The sequence below is a fragment of the Homarus americanus genome, unplaced genomic scaffold (genome assembly GCF_018991925.1).
Source record: "Homarus americanus isolate GMGI-L3 unplaced genomic scaffold, GMGI_Hamer_2.0 scaffold52512, whole genome shotgun sequence".
NCBI classification, from domain to species: Eukaryota; Metazoa; Arthropoda; class Malacostraca; order Decapoda; family Nephropidae; genus Homarus; species Homarus americanus.
The window spans coordinates 6524914-6550608 of record NW_024735442.1 but is presented as its reverse complement, the minus strand read 5'-3'; the positions used below and the strand labels follow the sequence as shown (position 1 = coordinate 6550608).

The 25695-nt window shown below is 42.5% G+C and overlaps 1 protein-coding gene across 1 annotated transcript; it reads left to right on the top strand.

Moving 5' to 3' along the window:
* The first annotated feature begins 7731 nt into the window (after nucleotides 1–7731).
* LOC121871015 (growth hormone secretagogue receptor type 1-like) lies at nucleotides 7732–25466 on the top strand. Its single transcript, XM_042373070.1, has 2 exons — nucleotides 7732–9304; nucleotides 24338–25466. The coding sequence occupies exons 1-2, from the start codon at nucleotides 8576–8578 to the stop codon at nucleotides 24506–24508; spliced, it is 900 nt and encodes a 299-aa protein (XP_042229004.1). The 5' UTR covers nucleotides 7732–8575; the 3' UTR covers nucleotides 24509–25466.
* The last annotated feature ends 229 nt before the right edge of the window (nucleotides 25467–25695 follow it).

Here is a 25695-nt window from a genome sequence, read left to right as displayed (position 1 = left end):
TCTACACGGTAAGAGCGATAAAAAACATAAATGATTTTGAGAAAAAATGGAAAATCAGGACAAATAAGAACAAATTCAAGATAATACCAATAGCCAAGATTAAAACAAGTCCAGTAATAGTCGACCAGGAACTATACCCATACGACACTGAAGGTAGGATGCTTGGATTAAAACTAACAAAAAGAGGATATATAACATACTTAAAAGATAAAGAACGACAGGCAAGAATAAGATTATAAAAAATAAAACGCTTTAAGAACCTTAGCATTAATAACAAAAGAAAGATTTATATTGCCCTTGTCAAATCAATTATGGACTACCCACCCATCCCATTGAACACCCTTAGTAAAACGTGCATTAAAAGGTTACAAACAGTACAAAATATAGCCCTCAGATTTATATATAACATAAAATATACAGACCACATCAATAATGAACAGCTACACAAGAGAGCAAACCTCTTAGCAATCAATGTAGATATACACAACAAAGCTGTAAATATTTGGAAAAAAGTGACTGAACTTAACACAGAAACATATCAAAACTGGATAAATAATATAGACAACGAAGAATTCCAAGAACACAGTTGGTTTAAATCAGCCAGGAAGAAAGTAATTGAACCATCTCCTGCCCCAATATACATATAAAACATTAATAGAGAGAATAAAAGATGAGAGTGACCTACCAGCTCCACAAGAACCTGGCAGGCCTCTCCATACAGCGTACCTTTAGACTAACATAACTAATATTTAACATTTAACATTTAACATTTAACATTGAACTAACATCTTAGTAAAAAAAAAAAAATAAATAAATAAAAATGTGACTACCCTCCCAGCTACACAAGGACCTGGGCGGGCTCACTAACTCAAAAAAAAATTAAATAAAAAATAAATAAAAAAATAAAAAAATATTAATAATATTAATAATAATAATGTGATTACCCTCCCAGCTATATCAGCCAGGAAGAAGTAATTGAACCACCTCCTGCCTCAACATACACATTTCTACATAAAACATTACTAGAGGAATAAAGATGAGAGTGACCAACCAGCTCCACTAAGAACCTGGCAGGCCTCTCCATACAGTGTACCTTTAGACTAACACAACTAACACTTAACTAACACCTCAAAAAAAAAAAAATGTGACTACCCTCCCAGTTACACAAGGACCTGGGCGGGCTCACTAACTCCAACAATAACAAATAATAATAATAAGCAGCATTATATAAATAAACCAATATTAATACAAAGGTCTGACGACCCAAGGGAGCAGAACAAAGACAAAACACCAATAAGAAAGATGAAGCGATCTGGTTGAGCCCAGATTCTTTCTACTCCTACTGTATTTCAGTTTCACCACTTTTCCTTCAACTCCTAATAATCTTCTTTCACCTCTTAACTAATGACTTCGTATCGTATCACTCTGCTAGTAATGTCATGAATTCTGTGACGTCACAGGCGATTTGCTCACTGATACCCACTGCCCGACATTCGATCGTTCTCTGCTCAATACTGTCCTCTATCGTTTAAGATTTAGACATTATATAATCGGGCATTTAAGATACAATGTTAAGATTTCCTTTCACAGTCAATTATCACTTATTCATTATAAATATCAACGATTGTTCTTTATTATCAAAGATAAATAAGTCACATGCCTCTGTGTTCTCTTTCACGAAGCTAGGAGACGAGATAATATTTCACTGGAATACTTTATTTGTCCCTTGGTTTGCCTCATACATCTCTTCAATACAAAATTTTTTTTTTAATTTGACACAATGAATGCAAAATGAATATTAAAACCCATGGATATATGATGGAGAACAGCGACGTTAATTGGCGTCGAAGGTTATATTAGAGGCCAAGGTTTACGACCAGCGATAAAAGTAGCAGTTAATTTTTTTCCTTTATCTAATGGGATCTTCTAAATTAAATTAGAGTACTTATAAAAGAACAAGAGATGTTGAACCTAAATAGAAATTTTGACAAATTTTTAATCTGAAAACACCACTGATCGATGATCAAGACTCGGCTTACCATTACAAACTATGATAATTATTATTACCTTTTCTGGTTATATCATGATCATTAATATTTTCATTGCATTCCTATAAATTACATGTTACATTTCCATCAGCAGAGACCATTGAGGAGTTCAAGAAAATGTGGTGACAGATAATTTTTAGATGAAGCTAATGAAAACCACCACAATGGTTCAACACTGCTTTTTTTTAATTACGCTGATTACACTGGTCAACAGCCAAAATGGTACACATATGAGATCATGCTCACACAACTAATTTCATATTGCTGAATTCGAATCTGATATTTGTTTTGTTCTATCAGACCAGGTTTTATAAAAAAATCAATAGGTACAAATATTTAATATTCCATCACGTGTCGTGCAAAAGATGAGATTATCTCATGTGACTGTGCTTTCATGACTAATTTCATATTAATGAATATTAATTGGATGTTTCATTCTACCATCAGACCTACTTTCTTAAAGAATAAAAAAAATAGTAAATATAGTAACATTATCGCGTCATGCAAGATACAATTTTAAACCTATCACAGATAAGCTCATAAAAAATTGTACCAAAAAACATAAGTTCAAATCCTATATAATGACAAAATATGAAGTTCTAAAAGTGCTTCTGAACTTTACTCTTTCTCTTGTACAGCTTGCTCTCTTCTCGTTGCAGTGTCCAGCAATAGTCGCCCATCATGTTAGGACTGAATTGTCCCTGATATCTGCTCTCCATTATGGCGATATCTTGATGAAATCTTTCGCCGTGTTCATCACTAACGTCTCCAAGGTTACCTGGGAAAAATTCAATATGAGAGTGGAAAAAATGCAATTTCAAGGACATCCTTGTTCCCAATGCATGATAATTCTGAAGCATGGTTGTTACGATTTCTTTGTAGTTGTCAGCACGATAGTTCCAAGAAAATTCTTTGACACATTGACAAATGTTTCCCATGCTTTTTTCTCCAGTGGGTTCAATGTTTTGGTGAATTCGCTATCATTAACTAGTATACGAATTTGTGGTCCATTCAAGACACCTGCTTTCAACTTGGCTTCGGAAACCACACCACCTAGTTTCTGAGATAAGTATAGAGTCCCAGCACCGAATTGATCCATAGCTTTGATGAAATTTTTAGCCAAACCGAGCTTTAGATGCAGTGGAGGCAAAAATATCTTTTCTGGATCTGCAAGCGGATTGTGGGCACAGTTAAACCTTCCAGGCGCATCTCTTGGTCTTGTCGGCCAATCCTTTCTCACATAGTGCTCTGCATCAGCTCTGCTGTTCCACAAGCACAAAAAGCACATGTGCTTTGTGTAGCCACTCTGATGGCCCAGTAGTAAACTGATGACTTTGAGATCGCCACATATCTTCCACTGGTGTTTCTCATACTCTATAGCGGCCAACAGAATTTTCATTGTTTCATAGCTCTCAGTCATTTTTGTTGCGTGTGCTATTGGGACAGTTGGAAGCCGATTGCCATTGTGTAAAAGAACAGCTTTCAGAGAGTCTTTTCCTGAGTCTATAAACAGCCTCCAATCCTCTGTCTTGTATGTTTCAGACTTGCAGAGTTGTTGCATGAGAGATACTGCGTCCTCGCAATAACAAAGGTTGTTTGCCATCTTGAAAAATGCAGACAGCTGTCTATGTCGGTAACGCGCTGTAGTGATATGCACTCCATCTTCTAGCAGGTTACGCTGCTTTAGTCTGGATCCCAAAACTTCAGCCTTTTCTTTTGACAAGTTTAGGTCCCTGATGAGATCATGAAGCGCTTCTTGAGTAAATAGTTTAGGCCTGGTATTTTCAGAGTCATCCTGGTAGTCGTTTTCCATTGAGATAAAGGTAGAATCGGAATCACTCAATTCTTGTTCAGTCGGTGGATTTGGGACTGGAAGTTCAGCACTGTGCGGTACTGGTCGGATTGCAGAAGCAATATTGGGGTACTGTACCTTGCCTCGTGTCTTGATTTTTATTCCCTTAATATTTGTGAGACAGAAGTAGCAGTCACTACTATGGTCTTTAGGTTCACGCCATATCATTGGTACAGCAAACGGCATTCCTGAACTTCGTTTACCACACATCCACTCGCTCAGGTGGTTAACACAAGACTTACAGGCTACATGAGGTGCCCATTTCTTGTCTTGGTCACCCAAATGACATTTGAAGTAACTTTTGTAGTTCAGTCGAACAGCTTTTGTGATTGGTTTCTTGAGGCTACCAGGAGTGAAGGCACCACATATGTAGCAAAAACTGTCAGCACCGTTCACACACTTGCGACGTTCCATGTTTTGTTAATTTCAGAGTAATTACAAATCATGCAGGTGTAGATATGCAATATCATGAATCAGCAAACTGAAACAAACAAAAAAGCACAAATCTGGACAAAATAATTTTATAAGTGGAGCCAATGAGCATATAAATTACTGTATGAGTAGCATGGTACACTAAATATATAGATATGCTGGTTCTGGAAAACTGAGCCTGATACAGCTATACAAATGTCATAATTGAGTTCAGCACATACAATTACACTAGAATCAGACTGTTTTGATCCAGAACCATGAGAATTTTTTTGTTGTTGACCAGTGTTATATCTGATCCTTAGGAGGCAGTCACAGATGGTGAAGGCCTTGCCTTGGTTGACGATATATTGGTTCTTTTTTAGAATACTCGAAAGGCAAAGGCTTGTCTGTGGCCAGGTATAACATATTGAATGTCTTATATTCCCACAGTCCTCCCAAAAATAAGTGATATAGGAAAAAACTAGCAAAATATTACAAGGAAACACGGGGGGGGGGCATTTCGCTGATGACATGGACGAAGACGAAGCAACTCAAGTTTTGAGCTGATTAGCAGTGCAAAGATTTTCGTTTTGCCAGACATGGCAAGGTGAATGTCTGAAGGTAGGCCTGCTCTGGACAATTGGATATTGCTTTACAATGTACACTAAGAAAATAGAGCAAGTTTCTCTAGGCATTAAGCATTACGACCGTCGCCGGTGAAAAGTGATCTCTGGTTTTATCTTATATTTTGGGCAATATAATTGTTTTCTTTTGTCATATGTGGCAAGAACAATGCCCCACTGTCTTCACTGTCTTCTGACCTGATATTGACTAACACTGAAGAATTAAAAAGCTGAAACCCAAGAACCGATGCACTTAACTTTCCTTTTTTAAGATTAATAAATATGTTCAGAGATTTTTGGGGCTACTTATAGCATGATGAATGTTTCATCTTCCTGGACGTCAACATACATTTGAGAATTAAGAAGATACAAAAGAAATATGAACTCTCTTCAAACAAGTTATCGGCTAGCTTAATGTAGTGTTTATTTTATCGGAGCGCTTGCAGGCATTTATCCATGTATCACAAGTTTTCTTATCTCTGGGAAATGTGTAATACCTGTTGTGCTCTCTGCTTGGGATTTGAACATTACTGGTGCACCCGTATATTGGACAAATAACCATAATTGTTGATACACTGGTCCAGGGAGCAGACACGGCATGTTTACAACAGTGATAATAACCGAGCTGTGCATTGTAGATAAAACAAGTGCTTGGTAAACTGTCCATATTAGTATTTTATCCTTGAGCACAACCACCGTTTGGGGTTCACTGAGGCTCTTTCTTGGGCATGGCCATGTCATGTCTTGTGTTCATGAAAGTCATGCTGACCTCACCTGACAGCATAAATGGAATCAACCTGGCGCTGGTACCGTTCACATAAAAGTATCAGTGACATTAGAAGCGATACGAGAAGGGACTGATATGGGTCAGGTCAGGGCTATAGTCCTTGGTGGAGTGCAGCACTAGGCGGCAACTGGGGCCATCAGCAAAGCTTTGTTTTCGGTAATAAATCGATCTGGGGGTGGGGGGGGGGTAGTTCTTGGTGAGCCCCATAATGGCCTAGAAAGGTCTCCAAGAATGTTCCAGCCTTAGACTTGAAAAACGGTTTCAAGGCTGTTTCAGATATCGAGACCTATACATCACTGTTGTGTGCGGGCGTGTATGCTCGTTCGGTCATATTGTAAATGCGATAACTTAATAAAATTTCAGTGAATTTTGATGAAACTTGGTGAATGGTTGTAAACCAGCATGGTTTGAGACGATTTGAGATGTAACGCAGAACCCTTATGATTAACTTTTACTAACAGAAAAGGAAATGGCAGGAGAGAGACTGAAACTATTATGCACAAAATGTAATGAAAGTATACAAAACGAGCCTTATTGATTAATTTGTTTCCTATTAATTCACTGAAACCTTCAGCTAAACAAACCCACCAAGCCAGTCTATACTAAGCTTACACACCAAATTGATCTTAAGTGTCTTCACTCCCCATTAAAATTCATCATCATATTTCAGCCGGTCACTTAACCAACTGATTCAAAGAGCTCATGTTAGGAAGTCTAGTATTCAGAGTTATCCGACTGATGCTACTATTCTCATCCAAGCTGGTCATTTGGTTACCTAACTGACCCAAGTACCACTTCTCGGCTGGTCAGTTAGTTAACCAGCTGGTGCCAGTAGCTTATCTCAGCTGGTCACTTAGCCATGGTTTGCTTAAGGCCTCGACAACACAGCTGATCTTATACCCCACTTAACTAATATCAATAGCGGCACTTTTAAACTGAGATAAGTCGGCATTTCTACCACCACAGTGTTGACGTGCGGAAATTTAAGTGATTAAATGGACAAAATACTGCTTCTGTGCCTACATGTGTACAGGATATGTTGCTAATGTTTATATTTGCATACAGGAGACATTAATAGTGTGTTTATGTGTGTATGCAGTAGCTGTAAATAATGTGTGTGTGTGTGTGTGTGTGTGTGTATTTTACGTAAGATATGTTCCTAATAAATGGATATAATAATGATAAAATATATTTGTGGTGGGATACTGCACTATGGGGCGCTGTCAAGGATGACGAGACACAGTCTACGCCTTTACCATTATGTTTGCGATTGACGTCACAAGAACAGACTAGTCCTTTAGGGTAATTTCTGCCGGTACCTTAAGACCTTCAGTGCGATGACTTGATTCATTGAGTTCTGCGAAATAACCTCTAGACGGTTATGTTTACCCTTTGAGTACCATGTCTTAATCCGCTGAATATGATTATTTCAACCCTTTTAGTACAAGTGCCATCTTATTTAAAAGTCCAAATTATCGTACTCAGCGAATTTAAAAGGCATAGTTATTGCAATTAAAGAGCTCAGAGCTAGGCAACATACAATTTAATACTCGCAAAATGACGTTGGAGTGTGACGTCATAGTGAAAAACTACAATTTCTCCCTTTACATGAAAATATCAACAGCATATAATACTCATCCATTTGATGTCGCAGAAGCGTAATGTTACCTCAATGGGATTAATCAGTGTACGAGATTTGTTCCCCAGAATTGATTCATTATTTGATTACAAAATCTCCCCCTTTTGTCAGTTTCAAACGTCGAACAGGACTTTCAGTTTACAGTATCTTTTGCTCACAAAAAATGTTTAACTTTTTATTTTTGTATCATGTTTATCTTTCCTTCCAGCTATTTTTACAGTAAATGACAGAAAGTCACATGTAGATCCTGCTCACTGTGGTAGCAAGGCTGATGGGTATTAGTCGACTAGAAATTCAGGTCGGAGATAAGGTGCTTCCTGTGCGACTCACACAGTGCCTTGGTTGTCCGCTCTAGTGCTGTTGACGCCCTCAACCTGGTGAGCCGCCAGTGTATCCCCAGGAGAGTACACGCTGAGAGGATAGTGTTAGCGGAGGACAGAGTTAGTAGAGAACGGTGTTAGTGGAGGACAGTGTTAGTAGAAAACGGTGTTAGCGGAGAACAGTGTTAGCAGAGAACGGCGTTAGCAGAGGAGAGTGTTAGAAGTGAACGTTGTTAGCAGAGGACAGTGTTAGCAGAAAATGATGTTAGCGAAGGACAGTGTTAGCAGAGAATGGTGTTAGCAGAGGACAGTGTTAACGGAAGATCAAATTAACAGAGAAAGGTGATAGCAGAGGACAATTTTAGCAGAGAACGGTGTTGGAACAGTGCTAACGGAGGACAGTGTTAGCAGAGGACAGTATTTACAAAGGACATTGTTAGCAGAGGACAGTGTTAGCAGGGGACAATGTTAGTGGAGGACAGTGTTAGCAGAGGACAATGTTAGCAGGGGACATTATTAGTGGAGGACAGAGTTAGCAGAGGACAGTGTTAGCAGAGGACAGTGTTAGCAGAGGACAGTGTTAGCAGAGTTCGGTGTTAGCGGAAAAAAGTGCTGTACACGATGATGACAATGTGATGAAAGCGACTAAATTAAGTCAGTGACTAACTGTAGAGTGACTAACTGCAGAGTGATTAACTGAAGAGTGACTGTTGGCAGATAGTGACTGACTACACAGGATTGTTAACTGCAGTGAGGGTATAATTGCATTGCATGAGTGATTTACTATCAGGAGTGACTGACTTCTGTGAATGACTAACTGCAGATAGTGAGTAATTGCAGGAATTGGCCAGCCGCCAAAAGCAGCACAGGAAATGCCATGGCCACGTGAAAGGACATGGCTGACGACACGTGTGAGATCCTAGTAGAAAAGTTTAAACTCCCGCTCTGGAATTCACTGATACAAATGACTTTATCCCTGATCCTGGTGGCTGAATCTGGCATCACCATTTACGTCAATTGTCGTAGCCTCAAGTTGAGAGAGAAGACGTCCACTAAGCTAGTCACCAGCCTAGCTGTGAGTAGCGGCCTCAGCGGTTTTCTTGTGTTCATCTTGATGGTGGTGAAGCTGATCCCCATGGCGCCGAAGAAGAGTATTAACGAATATCTCCTCGAACTCCTTATTATCGCTCCTCGTACCTTGCATCTCATCTCCGTTTTGTTTTTGTGTTGCCTGACGTTAGACCGCTACCTCGCCATCTGCTGGCCTCTGCGATACCACGACCTGATGACGGAGTCCCGCTGTAGGCTCCTTGTGATGGGATGTTGGCTGCTCACATTGATGGTGGTGTGTGTATTGAATGTTTGCGTTTTCTTGCTTTCAAAGTGCAAAAATTCCTTAGATAACTTATTTTTCTTCATCACCTTCTACCTCCTGACGTTCACTCTGGCCATCATCGCCATAATGGGCATGTACTTCCTCATAGCAAGGGAGTTCTGGCGAAAGCGCCACCAGACATCGGAAGTCACTAAGGCTATGCAGGACGATATCAAACGCCTCAGGGAGAAAACAACACGAGATGTCTTGGTCATCGTCCTGCTCAACTTGATCTTCGCCTCCCCTGACGTGAGTATGACGGCTGAAGCTTTACAAGCCCCTCCCTCATTCAGTCTACAATGTCTCCCTCAATTCACTCATTAATTCTTATAATCTCTTTTTAACCCCTCCCTTCTTCAGTCTTACAATCACTCCCTCTCCCCTCCCTGAATCAATCTTCCAGTTTCTCCCAATGGTGTGGTGGCTTTTTGGTTTAATAACAGAGTGGTATAATTCCTTTGTAAGGTCAAGTCTTATCCTTCAAAATGTATACCACCACGCAGTTAGATTATTGAAGTAAGGAGTTAAGCAATCACATTCAAAGGATTATTAAACTAAGACATAATGCGTGGGAAATATGCGTTAGGAGAGTAAACTAAGAACTTGGTCATAGATTGCGTAAAATGAATATCCACCAGTCAGTTCAGGAGTCATCGACATTGGCTGACTAAACATGGTAACAAAAAATGAAACAAATTAAGATGAAAATACATTTGCATGACTAGTGAGGATATCTGGCTCGGGGGGGGGGGTCTGTTTCTTCACCTAACGAGAAGATAAAGAATAAAATAGAAGAGAAATAGTTATTGTTAACAAAACTGCCACTCATTTGGCCAGTGGCAATGTAGTGTCCGCTGGCTACAGAAAGGCTATCGAGGAGCACTTCACTGACAAACGTCTACCATTAGATCAGTCAGGAAAGGCGGGCTTAGCCTTGACTATGCCACCAAAATAAACATTAGTTAGAAGACAGTCATTAAAATATATGGCAAAAATATCTGTGGCTGGGAGAAAATAGGGGAAAACATCATCCAGAAAACAGCCGTCAGTCAGTCAGGCAGTCAGTCAGTCAGTCAGTAAGGATAGGAGTTGACTACACCTCCAAAAAATATAGTCGATTTCATGAGATGGCAGGGATAACTCTGTCTCAGGAAGCAGGAGGAGCACAACACTGCCGTCCGAGAATGTGTGAGATCACGGGGGCAGATTACCGGACGTTGGGCGGAGAGTGAGACTAAGGAACGAGTTGTTGCTTGCCCATGTTGTTGGGGAGAAATGCTGTGTCACGTGTTGTTAGGAACAATCGGTGTGTGCAAGTGTGCTTGAAAGGAATTGCTGTGTGCATATGTGCTTGGGAAAAGTCATTGTGTACACTTAGGCTTCGGGAGAGTTGCTGTGTACACCTATATTTGGGGAGAAATACTATGTGCACGTGTTGTTGGGAGGGTTACTGCATGTACTTGTGCTTGGGGAGGGTTCTTGTGTGCACATGTGCTTGGGGAGAGTTGTTTTGTGCACGTGCTGTTGGGAAGGGTTAATGTGTGTACGTGTGCTTGGGGAGAGTTAACATAAGACCATAAGAACATAAGAATGGAGGAAACTGCAGCGGGCCTATTGGCCCATACTGGGCAGTCCGGTTTACACCCAACCCCTATTCCTCATATAAGCATCCAACCTATGTTTGAAGCTATTCAGCATATTCGAGTTAATGATGATATTTGGTAACTTGTTCCATTCATCCACTACTCTGATTCCAAACCAGTGTTTACCTATTTCACGCCTAAATCTAAATTTGTCTAATTTAAAACCATTGTTACGAGTTCGCTCCTGGTTGGATAGTTTGAGTACCTTTGTAATGTCCCATTTGTTTAGCCCTGCCTTCCACTTATACACCTCTATCAGGTCGCCCCTCGCTCTACGTCTCTCGAGGGAGTGCAAATTAAGATGCTTTAACCTGTCTCTATACTCAAGGTTCCTAATGCCCTGGATTAATCTTGTCATTCTCCTCTGAATTCTTTCCAAGGATTCTATATCCATTCTGTAATACGGTGACCAGAACTGAACTGCGTAATCCAGGTGTGGTCTCACAAGAGCAAGATACAGTTTTAGGATGACCTCGCTAGTCTTGTAAACTAACTCTCCTGTGTATGAACCCAAGTACTTTATTGGCCTTGTTACGAGCAAAAACACATTGTTTACTTGGCTTAAGGTTCCTTCTTATCATTACTCCTAAAGCTCTCTCGCAGTCAGATTTTTATATGGCATCGTTCTTCATCTGGTATCTAGTTCCCTGTTTACCTCTCCTATACTGAGTACTTACATTTGTTCACGTTGAATATCATCTGCCATTTTTCAGACCATTCGAAAAATTTGTTTAGATCTTCCTGTAGTTTTGTAGAGTCCTCGTCAGATTTAATAACACGTCCTATTTTAGTGTCATCAGCAAATTTGCTTATGTTGCTGTCTATGCCGATATCTATGTCGTTTATGTATATAATAAATAATAATGGTCCAAATACTGAACCTTGGGGAACTCCACTTGTGACGTTGCTCCAATGGGACTTAGTGCCATTAATGCTCACTCGCTGTTTCCTGTCCTGTAACCACACCCTAATCCATTTAAGGATATTACCTTTGCTGCCATGTGCTTCTACCTTTCTAATTAGTCTTTCGTGGGGGACTCTGTCGAAGGCTTTGCTAAAGTCGAGATATACCACATCATAATTGTGCCCCTCGTCCACCGATTCGAAAACTGATGAAAAGAATGTTAATAGATTACTTAGACATGAACGTCCGCTTGTGAAGCCATGCTGGGAATCATTGATCAATCGGTGCTTCTCCAGGTGATTTCGAATAGAGTTTGAAATGATTACTTCCAGTAATTTGCCTACTATTGATGTTAGACTGATTGGGCGGTAGTTAGAGGATAGTGATCTATCCCCCTTCTTGAAAATCGGTATTACATTCGATATCCTCCAGGATTCTGGTACTACACCTGTTTTTAAGGACATGTTAAACAACTTTGCTAAGGGCATACTAAGCTCTTCCTTACATTCCTTTAATATTCTGGCAAATATCTCATCGGGACCAGGTGACTTATTAGGCTTTAGTTTGTCTATTTGCTTTCTAACAACGTTACTATTCACTACTATCTCGCTTAATTTGTTTTCTTCACTATCTCTGAATAAAGTCTGTGCCCCGGGTATCATGTTTAAATTTTCGGTGGTGAAAACTGTTGAAAAATATTTATTCAAATCATTGCTCATTTCTCTTTCGTTATCAGTGAGCTCGTCGGTGTCTGACCCTATTGGTCCAATCTTTTCTCGTGTTTTAGTTTGATACATTTGGTAGAATCCTTTGGGGTTTGTCTTCGCCTCCCTTGCTATCCTTACCTCATTATTCCTCTTGGCTTTCCTTATCTCGGTTTTAACCCTACTCGCCAATACCCTATAATAATCCCGGAGGTGAATTTCGCCACGATTTATCCTTCTACCTATAGCCTTCCTTTGGCCAATGATGTTCTTTAAATAATTATTTATCCATTTAGGGTCATTGTTGTCTGATCTGAGTTTGTTGTATGGAATGTTCTGCCTTTGTGCATTAAGTAACTCACTATTTAAATTGTCGTAGAACATGCAATCTCAGATCTCGTTATCAGGTCGGTGTCATCTGTCAGGTTCATGGCCAAGCGTGACACCCCCTCTCTCAGCTGCCTCTTTAAACTGTCAAAGTTTGCCCTTCTGAAATCTGGTACTTTAGTGGAATTTTCCTTACGTCTGCCCTGAAAATCTAACTGGAATCTAATTTCTTTGTGATCTCTGTTTGCAAATTCGTTCCCTACCTCGACATTGCTAATAAGGTTTTCTCTGTTCAACAGAACTAAATCGAGTATATTGTGACCCCGGGTGGGTTCGGTTATATGTTGACTTAGGAAACAGTCCTGGATCGTCTCGAGAAAATCCTCTGATTCTGAGTTACCCGTAAGGTCAGTCCAATCTATTTGGCCAAGGTTAAAGTCGCCTACTATACAGACTTTGTTGTGTATGGAAGCCCTTCTCATTTCATTAGAGATAAGTCGCTCATTGACTCTATCAAGATTGGGAGGTCTATATATTACTCCTGTGATTAATTTTTCCCTACCGTCGATTAATTCTATCCAAATTGTTTCTGTATTCCGCTCAGTTTTTATTTCCTTATATATTTCACACTTCAGATTATCCCTAACATAGATTGCTACTCCGCCTCCTTTCCTGGTCTGCCTATAGGTATGGAACAGTTTGTAACCCGCAATTTGGTATTCGACCGGCAACTCACGTGTGTCTAGGTTGATCCATGCTTCAGTGAATGCTATTATATCGATTTTTTCGGTACATACCAAGGCCCTAATATCATCCATTTTGTTTCTCATACTTCTACTGTTCTCGTAGTATACATTTAAGTTAGTCGTGTTCTGAGTCCTCCCCTTACCGCGTTTAGTTTTAAACTCCCTGTCTAATTTAGTTTTGTCATCATTCCTAACACTATTTCCCTGTAATCTTTCACTTTGTGTGCACGTGTTGTTGGGGAGAGTTGTTGAGTTCATGTGGTGTTACGGAGCGTCACTCTGTACATGAGTGCTTGGGGAGACTTGTTGTATGTACGTGTGCTTGGGGAGAGTTGCTCTATATACGCGTGGTCGTGTGGGTGAGTGTTGTGGGGTGGATGATTTTGGTGATGTGGGTGAATGTTGTGGTGTGGGTGAGTGTGGTGATGTGGGTGTGTGTTGTGGTGTGGGTGAGTGTGTTGATTTCGGTTAGTGTGGTTGAGTGGGTGAATGTTTTGGTGTGGGTGATTGTGGTGATGTGGGTAATTGTGGTGGTGTGGGTGAGTGTGGTGATATGGGTGAGTGTTGTGGTGTGGGTGAGTGTGTTGATGTGGGTAAGTGTGATTGAGTGGGTGAGTGTTGTGGTGTGGGTGATTGTGGTGATGTGGGTGAGTGTGGTGCTGTGGTGAGTGTTGCGGTGTGGGTGAGTGTTTTGGTGTGGGTGATTGTGGTGATGTGGATAATTGAGGTGGTGTGGGTGATTGTTGTGGTGTGGGTGATTGTGGTGATCTGGGTAATTGTGGTGGTGTGGGTGAGTGTGATGATGTGGGTGAGTGTGGTGAGGGATGTGATGTAGGTAAGTGAGTTGGTGTGGGTGAATGTTGTGGTGTGGGTCAGTGTGGTAATGTGGACAAGTGTGGTGGTGTGGGCGAGTGTGGTGGTGTGAGTGGGTGTGGTGGTGTGGATGAGTGTAGTGGTGTGGGTATAAGCGGCGGAGGAAGTGGCCACAGCCAACAAAGATATCACTGTAATGAGTGATGAGTGAGTTGCTTGACGAGCCAGCTGGTCGCGCTGGTTCTTCGGTAACGCTCCCGTCTAATGGAGTTTCACCCATGATGTACTAAGTTCTCTTATATTATGATCATGTGACTTTATACTCGGATTTGTTTATCTTCAAGTAATTATGGGTAGGATAGGTTATGTATGTGTGTGTGTGTGTGCGCGCGCACGCAGAGTTCACTAATGAAGGTGACATCTTTAATAACTCATACGTATCATTGTATCATAGCTAGATGATATTCATACTCGATTCCGAGTGACAGCAATATATAAGTAGTGTGTGTGTGTGTGTGTGTGCACTCGCACGCAGAGTTCACTAATGAAGGTGACATCTTTAATAACTCATACATATCATTGTATCATAGCTGGATGATCTTCATAATCTATTCCGAGTGACAGCAATGTATATGTAGTGTGTGTGTGTTTGTATGTGTGTGTGCAAATAAATCACTGTAGGTGCATGTGATCCAAGTATATGCTGAAAACCACATAGGAAACAAGAAAACACGAAGTCCCTAAGTGCATTCGTGTAATTCACATCTTCAGGGGTAAGTACAGACTAAGGAGTAATTAATTATTGACATTGTTAATATATACAGTAAAGGAGAGCGAGATCAAGTCCCTAGGGACCGCAGGTGTCCACCATATTCAGGTTCCAAATTTTGTTATTCACAAAATTTTCCTTTTTGCACATTCCTTTAATCAGAACGCGACTAACTTAAATGTTTACTACGCAAACAGTAGAAGTATGAGAAACAATTGAATGAAATCAGGGCGTTGGTATGTACCGGAAAAATCGATATAATAGCATTCACCAAAACATGGATAAACCTAGACTCACGTGAGTTAGCTGTCGAATACCAAATTGCAGGTTACAAATTATTCCATACAAATAGGCAGATTAGGAAAGGAGGCGGAATACCAAGCTGTGTCAGGGATAATCTGAAGTGTAAAATAGATAAGGAAATAAAAACTGAGCTGAATACAGAAACACTTTGGATAGAATTAATCGATGGTAGGGAAAAATTAATCACAGGAGTAATATATAAACCTCCTAATCTTGATAGAGTTAATGAGCTACTTATTTTGGGATAAAATGCGCAGAGCTTCCATATATAGCAAATTCTGTATAGTAGGCGACTTTAACTTTAGCCAAATAGATTGAAATGACCTTGCTGGTAACTCAGAATCAGAGGATTTTCTTGAAACAATCCAGGACTGTTTCCTAAGCCAACATATAACCGAACCCACCCGGGATAATAATATACTAGATTTAGTTTTGTCAAACAGAAAAAACCTCATTAGTAATGCCCAGGTAGGGAACCAACTTCCTAACAGCGATCACCAAGAAATTAGTTTCCAGTTAGAATTTCAGGGCAGTCGCAAGGAAAATTTCACTAAATCCCAGATTTCAGAAGAACAAACTTTGATACTTTGAAGAGGCAGCTGAGAGAAGGAGTATCATGCTTGGGGGATGAATTACATGACCTCACATGAGGTGACCTCACACAATGTGCCAACAGAGGGCGACCTCACCTTACCTGGAGACCTGACGGTTGAGGATGACTTGATAATGAGATCAAAGGTTGACGAGTTCCACAACAGTTTAAATAATGAGTTACTTAATGCACAAAGGCAGAACATACCACACAGAAAACCCAGATCAAATAACAATAACCCTAAATGGATAAATAATTACTTAAAGAATATTATTGGACAAAGGTAGGAGAATAAATCATGGTGAAGTTTACCTCCAACATTATTATAAGGTATTGGCCGGTTGGGTTAAGATCGAGATAAGAAAAGCAAAGAGGAATAAAGAACAGAAGGTAGCACGGGAGAAGGAGTCAAACCCCAACGGATTCTATCAAATGTATCAAACTAAAACACAAAAAAAGAGTGGACCAATAGGGTCAGACACCGGCGAGCTCAATGATAACCACCGAAAATTTAAACATGATACCCGAGGCACCGCCTCTATACAGAGATAGTGAAGAAAATAAATTGAGCGAGTTAGTAGTGACTAGTAACGTTGTTAGTAAGCAAATAGACAAACTAAAGCCTAGTAAGTCACCAGGTCCCGAAGAGATATTTGCCAGAGTATTAAAGGATTGTAAGGAAGAGCTTAGTATGCCCCTAGCATAGTCCTTAAAAACGGGTGTAGTACCAGAATGCTGGAGGATAGCGAATGTATTACCGATTTTCAAGAAAGGCGATAGATCACTATCCTTTAACTACCGTCCAATCAGTCAAACATCACTTGTAGGCAAATTACTGGAAGCAATCATTTCAAACTCTATTCGAAATCACCTGGAGAAGCACAAGTTGATCAATGATTCCTAACATGGCTTCAAAAGTGGGCGTTCATGTCTAACTAATCTATTAACATTCTTTTCATCTGTTTTCGAATCAGTGGACGAGGGGGACAATTATGATGTGGTATATCTTGACTTTAGCAAAGCCTTCGACAGAGTCCGCCAAGAAATATTAATAAGAAAAGTGGAGGCTCATGGCATTAATAGAGATATTTTAAAATGGATTAAGGCGTGGTTACAGGACAGGAAACAGTGAGTGAGCATTAACGGTACTAAATCTGATTGGAGTAACATCACTAGTGGAGTATCCAAAGGGTCAGTACTTGGACCAGTATTATTTGTTATATACATGAACGACATAGATATCGGCGTAGATAGTAATATAAGTAAATTTGCTGATGACACTAAAATAGGGCGTGCAATTAAATCTGACGAGGACTCCGCAAAACTACAGGAAGATCTAAAAAAAATTCAAATGGTCTGAAAAACGGCAGACGAAATTCAATGTGGACAAATGTAAAGTACTCAGTATAGGAGATGTAAGCAGGGAAACCACATACCAGATAAACAACACTGTTATTAAGAAATCCGACTGCGTGAATGATTTAGGAGTAATGATAAGTAGGAATCTTAAGTCAAGTAAACAATGTGTATTTGCTCGAAACACGGCTAATAAAGTACTTGGGTTCATACACAGGAGTGTTAGTTACAAAATTAGAGAAGTCATCCTGAAACTATATCTTGCGCATGTGAGACCTCACTTGGATTACGCAGTTCAATTTTGGTCACCGTATTACAGGATAGATACAGAATCCCTAGAAAGAATTCAGAGGAGAATGACAAGATTAATCCAGGGCATTAAGAACCTCGAGTACAAAGACAGGTTAAGCATCTTAATTTGCACTTCCTCGAGAGATGTAGAGTGAGGAGGGATATGATAGAGGTGTATGCATGTGTTCTGGGTATAAAGTTCTATCTACAGTAGCGAACACAAACACATGTAGAGTTTTCGTAGGTTCTATTTCCTGGATAAACAGATACACAAGGGAGGTGGCGCTCCTTACTCTGTCTGGGGGTCAGCTAGCCTTTCGGGCGACATGTGGTAAGTGATACATTAGCAGCTTCCATATGTCGCCAGGCACATTAATTAAGCGTGTGGGACATGGTAAATACATTGCCACACGCTGCTAGCTAGGCTGAATAAATAGTGTATATAAATGGAGCACATACATAATATACATACAGCATACATAATATACATACACCTCCCTGCCCCCTATACGCTCATAGCAAAGTCTTGAGCGGACCTTTTCTTTTTGATCCGTTCTGAGCTTCGAGGGACTTGATCACTGGGAAGGGTATAGGACTCAACACTAGTGGCGGGGTCAGCAGAAGGCGTTGTTACGGGGCGGAGAAAACGGCGGTTCCTCCACCACACACGACCACTGGGTAACCGCACCTGGTAGTCCCGTGACCTACCGAGACCCATGACTACGCCCACTTTGTCCCAACGTAGGGAGGCTGGGTCCTGAACACGGACTTGGTTGCCGACACTCAATCTGGGGGGAGAACGGGCGTGGTCGTTGTAGCGGGCGACGACATCATGAACACGTTCAACAGCTTGGCGAGCACAATCCTCTGTCTTGGCCTGCCACTCCTTGGAGAAGGATTGAGGGTGAGCAGGGACCCAAGAACGAAGGGGCGTCCATACAAGACCTGGGCAGGGGAGCGTCCGGTGTACTTAGGTGTGTTGCGGAGTTCAAGGAGACCCTGGTCGAAGGCCTCGCAGTCAATATTCCCAGAAGGGGCCACCTTAAGGATGAGGTGCTTCACGGATTTGACAGCAGCCTCAGCGTGGCCGTTGGACTGCGGGTAATAGGGCGATGACAACACATGCAGGACTCCCCATCGGTCAAGGAACACAGCAAAGTCCCGGCTTGCGAACTGGGGCCCTCCGTCGGTTCGCAGGCGCACAGGAACGCCCACGTCACGGAAGTAGTGGCGGAACTTGCTGATGGTGGCGGCAGACGTCGTGTCATTACCGCACTTGATGACAATCGGCCAACCAGAGAGACGGTCGACGATAACGAGGAAGGACTCTCCTGAAACAGAAAAAGTCGGCCGACACAGACTCAAAGGGGCGGGTGGGGTTGTCGTCACTCATGAAGGGTTCCTGCTGCTGGCTGGGTTGTAATACTTGGTAGGGCTCACACGCACGGACAACATTGGAGATGTCGGAGTCGATGCCGGGCCAGAACACAGTCTGTCGTGCACCTTCGTTTGGTGGCCTCAGCTCCATAGTGACTGTCGTGAAGGCGAGCTAAGACGCAGGGACGTGAGGCAGCAGGGACAACTACACGTGCTCCATACAGAACAAGGTCTCCGTCGCAGTAGAGTTCATCACGGAGTTTCCAATACGGGAGCAGGGTGTTGTGAAGGTCGTAGCGGTTGCTAGGGAATCCATTCCTCACACACTGGACGAGTCGGACGTAGGAAGGGTCATCTCGGGCTGCTGTTCTAAGGTCCTCCATTGCCTTGTCATCATCTGGTGACAGGTCTGAACGAAGGGCTTGGACGGCGTGTAGGGTGACCACAGTCCTAACGGAAAGAGAGAGGTCGGCGTCGAGCACATGGTCTTCTGGAGTAGGGCGGCTGACAGGAGAGCGGGATAAGGCATTAGGGATGCAGAGCTCTTTACCAGCACGCCACACTGCTGTGTAGATGTACGCCGAGAGCTTCTCTTTCAGACGCTGGAGGCGAGGGTTCTCAACGGCGTCCAGTGTGTAGTGGTTGAGGATCGGGACAAGCGGGCGATGGTCGGTCAATAGGTGAAAGTGTTGCAGGCCTATGAGGTAAAACCTGCACTTGGACATCGCCCAAACCACAGCCAACAGCTCCAACTCATTAGTGGCGTAGCGCGTCTCGGTGTCAGAGAGGAAACGCGAGCCACACTGGACGAGCCGGAACTGCCGTCCACCAAGATCCTGCAATAGGGCGTATCCCACGCCGTAGAAGCGTGAGGCATCTGTCTGCAGGACCGTCGGCAAGGCTGGGTCAAACGTGGCTAGGACAGGTGGACTAGACAGGGCCTGTTTTACTTGGTGGAAGGCCTTGTCGTGGTCGGGGGTCCACAGGAATGTCCTCTTGGAGCTCATCAGGGGGCGAAGTGGTTGAGCAGCTACGGAGATGTCCGGCGAAAACTCTGCTAACTGGTTGACGAGACCAATGAAGGACCTCAAGTCGGTGAGGTTAGCAGGGGTGGGAAAATCTGTGATGGCGCGGACCTTCTCCGGGTCAGCTGCATTACCATTCCCTGAGAGGGTGTACCCACAAAAGTCCACTGAAGAGCTGGCCAGAACAAACTTGTCAGCATTTAGGGTGATGCCGTGCTTCCGGCAAATGTTGAGTACCTCGTAGATACGGCAGAGGTGATCCATGTAATCCTCATCGTACATGAGTATGTTGTCGACCACTTTCACGCAGTTTGCCAGAACTTGTAGAGCCATATCACCTCGAAGGCAGAAAGCGTCTCCTGTAGCGGCGAATCCCATGGGGCCATGGCAAAAACTGTAACGTCCATGCGGGGTAATGAAAGTTGTAAGTGGTCGGTCTTCTTCGGCAAGCTCTATCTGCCAGTATCTACACAGGGCGTCCATCGTCGAGAAGAAGCGCGCCTTCGGGTTCACACTGCGTATAGCTGCAAAGGTCGAGGGAGAAGGGTGCGCAGGACGAGACACCTGGCTGTTGAGCTTGGAGAGGTCAGTGGTGATCCGAACACCACCTTTGGGTTTTGCGACGACTACCACAGGGTGACACCATGGAGACGGGTCATCGTCGGCTGGTGCAATAATTTTTTGGGCAACCATGGAGTCCAGCTCGTTTTTTACCGCCTCGCGGAAGGCCAGGGGGACCAGTCGAGGGGTGTAGATAGCGAAGGGCTTCGCGTCGTCCCTCAAATGGATCCTGATGAGGGGGGCCTACCATCTTCTTGAGAGGCTTCGATTCCAGAGCGGACTTGGTCACCAGAACGTCGCTGAATTCCTTCAGGAAGTACTTCCGAGCATCCGAAGGAGAGGTGTCACTGGCAAGAGGTAGGGGTAGGGCGACAGCAGGGTCGTTGCTGCTCCCTTTGTGCACCCTGTTGGCGTGTTTTACCTCGAGAATAGGTTTGGGGAAGCCCTGGGAGATGATGGCCAATGTCTGTAGGACAGCAAAGGAGTCGGAACACCGTTATGCACATCAATCCAGGCTTGACACGACCTGTTGCCAAAGGTGACCTGTGCTTGGAGTGAACCTAGGGCTGGGGCCATCTGTGAACCATCTGCCTTGAAGTGGAGATCCTTGGGGGGCGGTCCTAGATCACTTGGAGAGAGCCCCAAGCATTGCAAATGCTGGGGACCGATGACTGTAGCATCAGCGCCGGTGTCGGGCAACATCTGAAGACAGGATGACACACTGCCGTAGGTCACGATGACGCTGATGTGCTGGGGAACTTTGGTCCTGGGACGCGAAGGGGAGCACACCTTCCTAATATGGCTGGAGCGTTGTCCAGGGTCGTCATGCTTCTGATTGGAAGACTGTAGGCGGCCCTCACTGGTGGAAGGGGGCTGAAGCTTCTGCCGACGCTGTCCCTTGGGTTTGTTGGTAGGGCAACACTTGTCGTAGTGGCCCAGACGACAAAACACATTGCACTGGACGTGCTTAGCTGGGTACCTCACTGTGAGCGACCAGTGGCCCTTACGGTCACAACTGTTCCAGGTAGACTCAGCAGCTGGACACACCTGTGTTCCGTGCTGCTTACCACAGCTGTTACAAAAGGAACCGGGCGTGGGCGTGGTGGGCGAAGGCGTTGAAGTAGACTTCTTGTCCTTCTTGCACCGGGACACAGCGCAAGCGCATACAGCTGTAGGGGGAGCTCGGATGGCAGAGGTGGCACACCTGGCAGCCTCATAGGAGCGACATATCGTCAACACATCCTTAAGAGAAGAGGAAGAGTTGAGGGAGGTGAGGCGTTGGACAAGCTCCTCGTCCTTAACACCCATCAGGATCACCTGCTTCAACTGGGTCTCCTCGCACTGCTGGTGGTTACCTGGGCATATATCTACCTCTTCCGAGGCTCTCTTGAGTCGTACATAAAAGGCATCAAAAGTCTCGCCCTCCATCTGTCTGCAGCTAAACAATTCCCTCCTGCGTAGGGCTTCATTCCGCTGCCCTTTGATGTGCCGTTGTAGAATATCCAGTACCTCCCCTACAGATAATGAAGCGGTCGGATGTACCTGCGACTTATGTTCCAATAAGTTGTTTAGGCTGTGACAAACTCTGGAGATCCACCATTGTAGCATAATCAGTCCACCGTCGCCGCCATTCACGAAAAGTCTGGAAATTCATATCAGGCTTCAAGATGGGCGGTGTTTGAGCAGCCGCTTTAGGAGGGGCTGGGGAGCGTGAAGAAAGCATTGATGAGGTATCTGAACCAGTCAATACCGAGGCAGTGTTAGAGCCAGGGGCTTGGTTAACAGTGAGGCGAGTTATCAAAGCTTCAAGACCGTGCACTGTCTTCCAATCTCCGTTGGTGGTCTCTCTCTGCCTCTGCTTGCCTTCTTTCTTCATTCTCCACAAGTCTTCTAGCTTCGTCCTTGCGCCTCTCATCCCTCATAAACTTCATTAAAGCAATTATCTCTGAAGACAACGCTGAAGATCGAGGTGAAGGGCTGCGCGATGTGGTGGGAGCTGGAGGGTCCTGTTCAGCCTGGTCATCCATCTCTGCCGAGCTGTCATCCGACTGACTCATCCAGGCGTTGGCTCCACGACTGCGTAAAGCACGAGACATAATAACTTAATCTGTGTACTGTGTCTTAAATCAGTGTTAACCGGTCAGCCCGTCGTATCAACAAGATCTGAGACAAAAAAATTAATTAAATGCACAGATAAATAGATTATATATAAAATATATATAAAGGAATGGCCGCAGTCAGTGTGTTTGTACGTGTGTGTGTGTGTGTGTGCCCGCCTTGGACAGTGTCTCGCTGGGAGGGAGAGGAGGGAGAGGCAGGGACTCACAGTCAGTCGCCAGTTACCCCCTGGACGCGGTCAGAGGAGGGTGTACTGAACTCTTCTCCTCACAACTGCCCAGAACATGCCTTTTACCTTGGGAATCCTTTAGAACAAGGTCACACAGTTATGGCACTAAACACACAATGCACTATAAACTTCACAGGAACTTGCTTTCACTGACACTGCTCAAAGTTGCTATAAATTCTTTGAAGAGACGGCCATTAGCGGTGGTTGACACAGAGCAGGGGTCCATAAGCCGGTCTTGCCACAAACTTTACAATTCACTTGTATAATGATCCAGTAAAATGACTCACTGCGCCATGCATGTGTTCTGGGTATCAAATTCTATCTACAGGAGCGAACACAAACACCTGTAGAGTTTTCGTAGGTTCTATTTCCTGGATAAACAGATACACAAGGGAGGTGGCACTCCTTACTCTGTCTGGGGATCAACTAGCCTTTCGGGGGACATGTGGTAAGTGATTTATTAGCAGCTTCCATATGTCGCCAGGCACATTAATTAAGCGTGTGGGACATGGTAAATACATTGCCACATGCTGCTAGCTAGGCTGAATAAATAGTGTATATAAATGGAGCACATACATAATATACATACAGCATACATAATATACAAACAGTGTGTAAATGGAAGTCAGGGCTAAAAAAAGGGTACTCAAACTATCCAACCAGGAGCGAACTCGTAACAATGGTTTTAAATAAGACAAATTTAGATGTAGGCGCGAAATAGGTAAACATTGGTTTGGAAATAGAGCAGTGGATGAATGGAACAAGTTACCAAACATCATTATTGACTCGAATACGATGGATAACTTCAAAAATAGGTTGAATGGCTATATGAGCAATGGGGGTTGGGTGAATAAAGGACTGCCCAGTATGGGCCAATAGGCCCGCTGCAGTTTCCTCCATTCTTATGTTCTTATGTTTGTTTTGTTGTCAAAGTAAGGGAAACAATTTAAACCCTGCAATTGTGTATAAATGAGGAAAAAGTCAGATTAGGAACCCTGGGACTTGGTCACAATTTTTGTGGTGCCATATGGCAGCAGGGTCTACCATTAGAAAATACATTATGCTTCCAATATCTTCCCAGGCGGTAGTACCCCCCTGTTTGATAGCTGCCTACTACCTACTACACGTGATGTAATAGACTGTAATATAATATAAATATCTTGATAATTATCATTGAGTTGGTGTCTTATACTGGATATCATGGCAAATTTATCACAAAAAATTGCTTCATCTATTAACATATTAAGCCACTATTGATTGACCTGGACTCTTCAGCTTTCAATACGTTAGAAATATTGTGAGCTTTTCTTGATTAAACTCTTAAGTATGAATACGTAAGTCTTCGTACTTAAATGGTAATAGAAAAATCTGTAATAATAATAATACTAATAATAACAATAATAATAATAATATTAATAATAATAATAATAATAATAATAATAATAATAATAATAATAATAATAATAATAATAATAATAATAATAATAATAATAATAATAATAACACGGATTATGATTTACGCAGGTAATACTGAAGCTGCTGTGGTTGGTTAGCAAGGACATGAGGAAAATTCTCAATGAAATCACCCCACTCCTTCTCCACATCCACCTGCTCTTCTTCCTCCCGCTTTTTGCATGGAGGAATGCAGACTTCAACGCCGCGCTTCTCACATGCTGCTTTGCCGTCAAGACCTAGTGCAGCACCAGGGAGTACTCGTTACTATACACAACAACCAAGTCACGAACCAGACGAAAGATCTTCCTACCAGTCGAAGGAACCCACTTCAGCCCCCCTGTGGAGAAAGAACCACTTTTGTGTCACCAACCTGACAAAGAAATCTGCCTCTACCACCCACCTTGCAAATGCGTCTTCCTCTACCACCCACCTAGCAAAGAAATTCCTCTGCCACCTACCTAACAAATGAACTTTTATGCCACCCACATAGCAATGGAACTCTTCTGCTACCCACCTAACATAGGAACTCTTCTGCCACCCACATAGCAAAGGAACCCAAACAAAACGACATGAACACACTGTAGTTCTTGATAGAGAAGACTATATATAAGAATCTCGTTGTGTGGGAATGGTAAAGAAAATAAGACTCACGTGGTTTTAGAGTTAAGGCCAAAGTATTCACGAATGATACCATCAATTATCACTTACTTTACGAATGAGGAAGAGATATACTTACATATTTGTGTCCTTTTCGTCCGCATCAAATTAAATATTAATAGTACTGTAAAGATGCCGTATCTACTTCACTCCTGAGTTGCTTCAAGTTTATAAGGGATTCATTCGTTCTAGCTTGGAGTATTGTTCTCATATATGAAGTGGCTCTTCTTCTGTCCGTTTATTAGATAGAGTAGAATCAAAGCCATTTCGTCTAATTAACCCTTCTCCTTTAGTTGATAATCTCTCTTCCCTTTCTCTTCGCCATAATGTTGCTTCACCCGTTATAGTACATATTTCTTTCCTCACACAGCCAAACTGCAGAATGCTCTGCCTTCTTCTATGTTTCCATACTCTTACAATCTGTCTCACTTCAAAAAGCTGGTCTTCCGGCATCTTCGTGATGGAGATTAATAGTCTGTTCTCCTCATTCTTTCCTTGTGGTTATCAGCATATACCTAGATCACGCCCACCTACAGTGATTTACTTGCATATATATATATATATATGTATATATATATATGTATATGTATATATGTGTATATATATATATATATATATATATATATATATATATATATATATATATATATATATATATATATATATATATATATATATATATATATATATATATATATATATATATATATAATATATATATAGTGTTACATAAGAACATAAAAACATAAGAATGGAGGAAACTGCAGCGG

What these genes read in the sequence shown, in the direction of transcription:
- LOC121871015 (XM_042373070.1), top strand. Translation starts at nt 8,576, where the DNA reads ATGGCTGACGACACGTGTGAGATCCTAGTAGAAAAGTTTAAACTCCCG. An exon ending in TGATCTTCGCCTCCCCTGAC is followed by an intron (nt 9,305 to 24,337) that starts GTGAGTATGACG and finishes TGATTTACGCAG; the next exon opens with GTAATACTGAAGCTGCTGTG.